We start from the raw sequence: 9,262 nt of genomic DNA, 5'->3' as shown, positions 1-9,262 counted from the left end.
GGAACTGCAGTTATGTTGAAATTCACACGTCTTAATGACATGATTGACAGGATCAAACGTTTGTACAGAATGTTTAGCATCGCACCATCCTGCACTTATGAGCTACAGCCCATCGAGTTTCACAGTGAAAACGCTGCTGACCAAAGAGATGCTAATCAAACCACCGAATACAGACAAACAGCTACAACTGTTACAGCACCAGCTTTAAATGAAGCCGTTCATGAAATAAACTCCCAAAGATCTACTGACCAGACACAGAAGACTGTGAGAGACACTTTAACGACTGAAGTGACATCATCCAGAGTGGATTATTCAAATGAGACAGCTGCTACTGAAAACAACCATCTTCCTTCTGAGTATTTAGAAAAAGAAACATCTGCATCCTCTGTGAGAGAAACGCAGGTAACATCAGATTCTGTTCCTCAGAATGATTCAAACACTGCCTACTGTTTAACTAATATAACAGAGGAACTCTCAGATAAACTGCTGAAATATAATAAACAGCAAAGGAGAAAAATAAGGAGAAGATTATTAGCCCAAGAAAAAGTACCACAGAGAAAGGAAAATCAGAAGAAGAAAGAAAGGCAGATGTACAGGTTTGATGAAAGTTTCAAGACAAAGAAAAAAAACTCAACTAAGTGTAATGATCCTGATCACAGACAGAAAAAGAGCATGTACAAAAATGAACTGTATAAATTAAATGCTACCTATAGTGAGAAACAGAGAGAACATTTTAGAAAGATGTATAGAGAAAGTACTAAAATGAGAGAGAGAAAAAGAGAATGTGTCATAAGGACATATAAAGACAATCCCCTATTCAGAGAAAAGCAGAAAGAGCGTATAAGAAGAATATACAGAACTTGTGCTGGATTCAGAGAGAAACATAAAGCTTACATGAGGTCATATGTATATAACCTATATAAAAAAAGCGAAGATTTTAAACAGAAAAAACGATCTTATATGACAAAGCGGTATGGAGAAGAAAAACAATTTCAGCAACAACACAAGGACAATATGAGAGAACGAATGAGAGTAAAATATTGGAACGGTTTTTCTTTCAGACAGATGCATAATATCAGATGTGCAATGAACATAAAACGAAAATATCGCCAGATGCATCGACCAGCTGAGACTTTACAGTGTCATCCAGAGAACACTTTAATGAATGAGGCCATATCTCGTTTCAGATCAAACATTAAGTCAGCACCATCTTATGTTTGTACTGTTTGTCTAAAAGCTTCTTTTCCTAATCAGGTGAAAATCTGCAAAAGACAAAATTACTCAAAACACCAAACTGTAGCTCATCAGTGTCTAACTGGTAAATTTGTTCATGTGTGTGATGAAGCATGTCATGATCACTGCAGCTTTCCTGTTGAGAGAAAAAAAGAGTATATCTGTCACACATGTCACAGTTCCCTCAAAAGTGGATGCATGCCCAGGCTTGCTGCTGTTAATGGTTTAGAACTGCAGGATATTCCAGCTGAACTTTGTGATCTCAACATTCTGGAGAGACATCTGATTGCCAAATGCATACCTTTTGCTAAGATTATTCCTCTTCCAAAGGGGAGACAGAGACTCATACGTGGTAATGTGGTGTGTGTACCATCTGAGGTCCAACAAACAGTTGACAGTTTACCGAGGATCAGAAGCCAATCACAGATCATGAGGATAAAGCTGAAAAGACGACTGTGCTACAAAGGCCATCAGCTGTTCCAGACTGTCACCTGGTCTAAACTCATTCAAGCTCTGCGTAAACTGAAACAAATTCATCCACAGTACACAGATATTGTTATCAGAGATGATGCATTGCCTTGTGATCCAACGTTACCTGATGATGACAGCAGTGATGAAGCCAGCATGGCAAGTGATGATTATAATGAAGCAGATTTAATGGAAATTGACAACTATGAAAAAGATGCCCTTTTGTGTGAAAGTGAGTCTCAAAGTGACCAAGATATTAATATGCAATCCTGTGATGAACAACCAGAGGAACAAAATCCAGATGAACCAGAAAGTGATTTGAACAATGGAGGTTTTGCTCTAGAAAGTTGTCTGCAGCCTGTTGACATTTCAGAAGAGATTCTCTGTTTCACTGATAACACATATTGTGTGGCTCCTGCAGAAAGAAACAATCCTGTTAGCTTCTTCAGAACTCCTCATTTGGAAGCCATGGCATTTCCTGTGCAGTTTCCTACTGGTCAGAATACACTGGATGAAAAGAGACGTCTTAAACTCACACCGAGTGCTTACTTCAAGTCAAGGCTTTTCAACATTGATGCAAGATTTGCTAAAGACACAAATTACCTGTTTTTCTCACAGTTTGTCACTGAAATACACTTGGCTAATTCCAGCATGACAATACAGCTAAGGAAAGGTAAAACTATGACGAAAGATGGACGCAAAATCACATCAGGAATGTTACAAAGTAAGACAGAAGTAGAGAAGCTGGTAAGAAATAAAGATGCAATCAGATTTATGCAGCCACTCAGAGGAACTCCAGCTTACTGGCAGAAAACTACCAGAGATCTATTCAGCATGGTTCGCCAAATAGGAACACCTCAGTTCTTTGTCACTTTCTCTGCTGCTGAGATGAGATGGCCTGAAGTGATTCAAGCAATAAAGAGACAGCAAGGTGAAGAGGTTGATTTTGAAGCCCTGGACTGGTCAGAAAAGTGTGAAATTCTAAGATCAAATCCAGTAACCACCATGCGAATGTTTGATAAACGTGTTGAGGCTTTGTTCAGAGATTTGCTTTTTTCTCCTGCACAGCCCCTTGGTGAGATCATTGATTACTTTTACAGAGTTGAGTTCCAGCACAGAGGTAGTCCACATATACACATGTTGCTGTGGATTCGAGAAAAGGTAGAAGCAGATGTGGATGACGACCAAACTGTCTGTGACTTTGTTGACAGATACATCTCAGCTCAACTCCCTGATCCAGAAAAACAACCTGAACTGCACAAAAAAGTCACTGAGCTACAAAAGCACAGCAAAAACCACACAAAGACATGCTTTAAGAGTGTGAACTCTGGTTGTAGATTTGGGTTTCCCAAACCACCAGCCACAAGAACAATGATTGTGAGACAGGATGAGGATTCAGACACTGAAGCTGCAAAAGCTAAACTCAGACCTTTGTTGAACCTGCTGAAGGAACCTGAAGCTGCTTCCCTCACCATAGAGCAGATTCTGTCACGATGCAACTTGACAATGAATGAGTATGAACAATGCCTCCAGGACATAAACAAGAAAACAGCTCTGATTCTGAAACGTGACCCAAATGAGTGTTGGATCAACAATTACAACCCAGACCTGCTTGAAGCCTGGAACTCTAATTTAGATGTCTCATTCATTTTGAATGCCTATTCATGTATAGAATACCTCTGTAAATATATAACAAAGAAAGAATCTGGCCTCTCTGAATACCTGAAGACAGTTATTGACAACTCTGATAAGAACACCGTCAATGAATGTGATGAAATGAGAGCTGTGATGCAGGCTTACTCAAAAAAGAGAGAAATCAGCGCACAGGAGTGTGTGACTCGAGTCTGTGGCCTAAAAATGAAAAAATGTTCCCGCAGTGTTGTATTTGTACCAACAGATGATAACCCAGTAAAAATGAGTCGCCCCATGAGCTTCCTGGAAAGCACAACACACGACAGTTGTAATATTTGGATGACAAGTTTGAGTGATAAATACAAATGCAGACCTGAGACCCCAGAATATGAGGAAATGTCACTGGCTGATTTTGCTGCCTTGTGCAGGTTGGTGAGTGGTCCAAATGAAGGAAAAGATGTGCTTCCTCTTCTAAACCAGCTTGGATTTGTACAAAGGCGAAAGAATGATAAACCAGCTATAATCAGATATTACCACTGTTCACAGGAAAAAGATCCTGAGCAATATTATGGTCGACTGTTGAGACTTTACCTTCCACACAGATCAGAGCAGGAACTGAAACCACAAGGGTTCCAAACCTATCAGTCCTTCTACAACTCAGGTTTTGTACGACTTCCATGTTCAGACCACAGTGAGTCTGTGAAAAGGGTTGTGAAAAGAAATAAAGACAAGTATGAGAAGAACTCTGAGGATATTGAGAGTGCACTGGAAGAGTTTGAACAAAATAGGGATGTTGTGATTGATGAATGGTGTAATCTGGCTCCTGAATCTGAAGTTGTGAGGCTGCAATGTGATGAGAATCTTCCTGAGAGACATTCTGATGATGAGAACGAACAGGAGAATGTTCCCGACTACAGTCGTCAGTCTGATGCTGTAACAAAGATCAGAGCCGTCAGAGAACAACCTGCAGTAGATCCAGCCGTGGTACGTGTAATGTATCAGAATCTGAACCAGAAGCAGGCCTGCGTGTTCTATGCCATAAGAGACTGGTGTATTCAGCGAGTTTGTGGTTTGAACCCAGATCCATTTTTCTTCTATATCAACGGTGGTGCAGGAACTGGAAAGTCACATCTGATTAAGTGTATTCATTCTGAAGCATCAAAGATCCTGAGCAGACTGCCTGCTAATGCAGAAGAAGCTGACATATCAAATCCAACTGTTTTACTGACTTCATTTACCGGTACAGCAGCTTTTTCTATCAGTGGCTCTACGTTACATTCTCTACTGAAACTACCCAGGAGTCTGAAACCACCCATTCAAGGACTTGGTAACCAACTGGATGAAGTCAGATCTGAGCTGATGAATGCTGAAATTATTGTTATTGATGAGATTTCAATGGTTTCAAAACCCCTTTTTGCTTATGTGGATGCAAGACTGAAACAAATCAAAGGCACTCAGAGACCTTTTGGTGGAATGTCAGTTTTAGCTGTTGGAGATTTTTACCAGCTGCCACCAGTGCGACAGTCTAAACCTCTCTGTGTTTACGATCCAGAACAGATTGACCTATGGCAGGAACATTTTCAGATGATCACTCTAACCGAGATCATGCGTCAGAAAGATGATGTGGCCTTTGCAGAGATGTTGAACAGGATTAGAGTCAAAGAAAAGACAGAAGAGCTTTCTCAGTGCGACAGAGATTTGTTGTCACAGGCTGTGACTGCACCAGAAGAATGTCCAACTGAGGTCTTACACATTTATGCCACCAACAAGAATGTGGAATCCCACAACATAGATACCCTGAAGAAGCTTCATTCAAACATCATAATCATCAATGCAGACGATTTCCAGAAGGATAAATGTACAGGCAGAATGGAACGAAGAGACAAACCATTTACAGGTGGGCGAAATGATTTACCTGACACTCTGAATGTTGCTGAAGGAGCTCGAGTCATGCTGACCAGAAACTTGGACACACTAAACGGTTTAGTCAACGGTGCTTTTGGTATACTGGTAAAGGTGGTGAGATCTGAAAATGATGGACACATAATTAAACTGGGGCTCAGGATGGACAACCGGCAGCCTATGAGACACAACCGCAGTGCTAATGCAGCATCTGATGATCTGGTTTACATTGAGAGAGCAGAGGAGAGTCTGAAGTTTAAAGGAGCAGTACGCAGACAGTTTCCTGTAAAGCTAGCATTCGCTTGCACAATTCACAAAACTCAGGGTCTTACAACACAGACAGCTGTAGTTTCAATGAAGAACATTTTTGAACCAGGTATGGCTTACGTTGCTCTCAGCAGGGTGACGTCTCTCAGTGGACTCTATTTGCAGGACTTGGATGAGAAAAAGATTTACGCCAATCCCGAGGTAACTGCAGCGCTCCAAACCATGAGACAAGCCAGTGTTGAGGAAATGATGCCTCTTCTTCAGGTCAGAGAAACAGCCAGCAGACTTGACACTCTTACACTGATCCATCACAATACAGAGGGTTTGCCATCTCACATCAGTGACATCAAGAGTCATCATGAAATGTGTTTAGCAGATGTTTTGTGTCTCACTGAGTCTCACCTTCAAGGCTCCTTTGTTGCAGACAGTCTTCATTTGGATGGCTACACCATGTTCAAACGCAACAGACATGTGTCCTACACAAACTTTCCTCACATGGCCAGCAGAAGTGGTGGTGGAGTTGTTGTGTATTTGAGGAATCATTTTCAGGTTCAGGTAAAACAGTATCTACATAATGTCACTGATCTTGAGTTTTTAGTGTTGAAGGTTCAGGCTCCATTCCCTGCACTCATTGCTGTTGTGTACAGACCCCCTGACTACAGTTTGACACCATTCATGCAAAACCTGGTAAGTCTTTTAGATTCACTTGAAATAATGGACTGTCACCCAATAATTGTGTGTGGAGATTTTAATGAGAACCAGTTGCAGAGTGGAAGAAAACAGATTCTGGAGCAGTTTCAGTCGAGAGGGTATTCACAGCTGATCACTTCTGCCACTACAGACAAGAACACCCTGCTTGACCTCATTTTTATTTCTCAGCCACAGAAATGTCTTCGTTCAGGTGTTCTGAGATCATATTACAGTTACCACAACCCTGTCTTTTGTGTCCTGTCCTCGAGCCAATCATGAAGTCGTCTGGTGAGTTTTGAAACAATTACAGATCATGTTTGTTACAGAGTTTACTGATTGTAGAGTATGAAAAATATTTTTCATTGAAAAAAGGGTCTTCCCTACTCTGTCTGTTAGAAGACCCTTTCTTATTGCAATGTTATTAATCATTTCACCAAATCATTGCTGAACTTCATGCAGAGCAGAGAACATCTGCTATCATGCACCTCTGATCTGAAATGTGCTGCAACATTTGATAAACCAACATCATGTTTTAAATGACTAAATCTTTTTACTATGACGTATGTAGCTCAACAAACGAGATCTTCCCCTCCAAGGGCTTTAAAATATGAAATAGTAAATAAATAAATCCCAGATAAATGCAGGTATTTATTATGATGACATACATGAATAAATACAGACAATTATATTTTCTTGATTATAGTAGATTTTGTAGAATCAAAAGTTTTTGTGATGAATGAGTTTTTGCTTATCATGTTTTACAGGTAAAAAATGTCAAAAGTTTTAAACTATCTTTAGGCTACCAGAGATGTCTATAATGATACATTATGTAGAGAAAAACATTAGTACAGCTTACAGAATATGTATAAAAACTGATTTAGAAGTAAATGGATAGTTTTCTGAAAGTTCCCGACTACAGTTTAACACCACCCACCCAGCTCAGCTCCCAAGTGTCTATGTAATGCTGGTATGGTGTGTGAGTTTGACTTGGCCTTTATCCGGGTGGGTTTGGGTTTGGGTGGATAAAGGCCAAGTCAGAATTCTCTGAGCAGCTGGAAAAAGCTGCTAATAAACAAAGACATCAGAAAGTGTGGGCTTTAGGTGTAGCTCCCGCTTTCTGATGCACTAATTAAACTTAGTAACTGACACCCCATACCAGCATTACATAGACACTTGGGGGCTGAGCTGGGTGGGTGGTGTTATAAGCACGTGTTTTGTTAGATATATTTTTTCAGATAGGGCACAGTCTCCTTTGTGGCAAAACCTTCAAACTTCACCATCCTCAGCTGAAACAACAACATCTTAACACCTTTGTATTCTTGGGGTAGCATCAGATTTTTCCCACAAATATTCAAAGGTAACATTTATTTTAAGCTTAGTTATTAAATCAAAAGTCTTCTCTTGTGTTATGTCTGTGAAGGTTCTCATGGTGTCCTTTGATGTAGTCTCTCTCTTTACTTGCATACCCACTACAGAGGCAGTGGAGACTGTCAGAAAACGACTGCAAGAAGACAGCTCCTTGGAAGACAGGACCAACTTCACACCCGATCAGATTTGCACACTGTTAGACCTCTGCCTTACCACTACATATTTCAAATACAACGAGGGTTTCTACAGACAAAAACATGGCTGTGCCATGGGCTCCCCCGTGTCACCTATTGTAGCCAACCTTTGCATGGAGGAAGTGGAAAGGAAGGCTCTTGGCTCTTTTAAAGGGAGAGTACCCAGCCACTGGTACAGATATGTAGACGACACCTGGGTCAAAATCAAAACTCAAGAAGTGGAATCCTTCTCTGCGCACATTAACGCCGTGGATAAAAACATCAAGTTCACCAGGGAAGACACAAAGGACGACTGTTTGCCTTTCCTGGACTGCGCTGTGCACATTGAAGAGAACGGCAACCTCAACATTGAAGTTTATCGGAAGCCCACACATGGACCAGTACCTCCTCTTTGACTCCCATCACCCTCTGGAACACAAACTTGGAGTAATTAGGACACCCCCACCCCCCCACCCCCCCGGGCAGAACATGTTCCCTCTAAGCCTGAAGGGAAAAAGAAGGAACACACACATGTAAATGAAGCGCTTAAAACATGTGGCTATCCTAATTGGGCGTTTATAAAGTCAGCAAAGATGCACAGAAAAGAACATCAGATACCAGCGAGGGAGGATAAGAAAGACAGATGCAACAACATTGTCATCCCCCATGTACTAATTAGACTTAGTAACCGACACCCCATACCAGCATTACATAGACACTTGGGGGCTGAGCTGGGTGGGTGGTGTTAAAAGCACTTGTTTTGTAGATATATTTTTTCAGATAGGGCACAGTCTCCTTTGTGGCAAAACCTTCAAACTTCACCATCCTCAGCTGAAACAACAACATCTTAACACCATCTTCATGAACTGCTGAGCCAAACCTGATCCATCAGTGCTGGACTGCACAGATAACTACATGCCACAAGGAGACTGCTGTGTTATGAACTGCCATACCAGTGTGTCTTCAATGGAGAAGATGACACACCCATCACCTGACCTCCTGCCTGATCTGGAGACCATCATCATGCTGCCACACTACAACCTCTGAGACCATCAATGATGACTCCTACTGAGGAAACTGTATTTCCTGTCAGAGATGCTCAGTGATCCTCAGAGCAGAGAGAGGTATTATTCTTTATCTTTGATAAAAAATGTCAGTGTTTTTAATTCAATTAATTAATTAAAATCCTGTTTATTGCATAAATAATTCCACACTCAAATGATTATACTTGTTGACACTTTTTGAGTTTTAATTGACATTATAGATTACAAATCTATGCTTTTTCTACTCTGTCTCTCTGTGCATGTATTGCTGTCTTCTGAGTTCTTCAGTGTCCCAACTGAGACATTCAAACCTCCCTGCAGAGCTCATGTCTTTCCTCACCATCATGCGAGTGTGAGATTGCTCTGGATTCTGGTTATGTGGCCCACAGCACCTATAAGGTATTTCAACATTGTTCATTGTATAACTTATTTGTAGTTTTTAGGCCTTAACACAAATAAAATGTTCCTTTTTCTGTATTTTTTAGA

General features: G+C 40.8%; 1 protein-coding gene across 1 annotated transcript; it reads left to right on the top strand.

Moving 5' to 3' along the window:
• Window positions 1-5,135: 5,135 nt before the first annotated feature.
• On the top strand, window positions 5,136-8,856 carry LOC146650320 (uncharacterized). The gene is made up of 3 exons (XM_085385313.1): window positions 5,136-6,013; window positions 6,101-6,480; window positions 8,565-8,856. The coding sequence occupies exons 1-2, from the start codon at window positions 5,203-5,205 to the stop codon at window positions 6,469-6,471; spliced, it is 1,182 nt and encodes a 393-aa protein (XP_085241439.1). The 5' UTR covers window positions 5,136-5,202; the 3' UTR covers window positions 6,472-6,480; window positions 8,565-8,856.
• Window positions 8,857-9,262: the final 406 nt, after the last annotated feature.

This window comes from Rhamphochromis longiceps, linkage group LG16, assembly GCF_057381845.1.
Source record: "Rhamphochromis longiceps isolate RC_006_pf linkage group LG16, R_longiceps_female_GT1.1, whole genome shotgun sequence".
In the NCBI taxonomy this organism is placed as follows: domain Eukaryota; kingdom Metazoa; phylum Chordata; class Actinopteri; order Cichliformes; family Cichlidae; genus Rhamphochromis; species Rhamphochromis longiceps.
The sequence above is the reverse complement of the archived record's forward strand: the minus strand, read 5'-3'. Positions and strand labels throughout refer to the sequence as shown.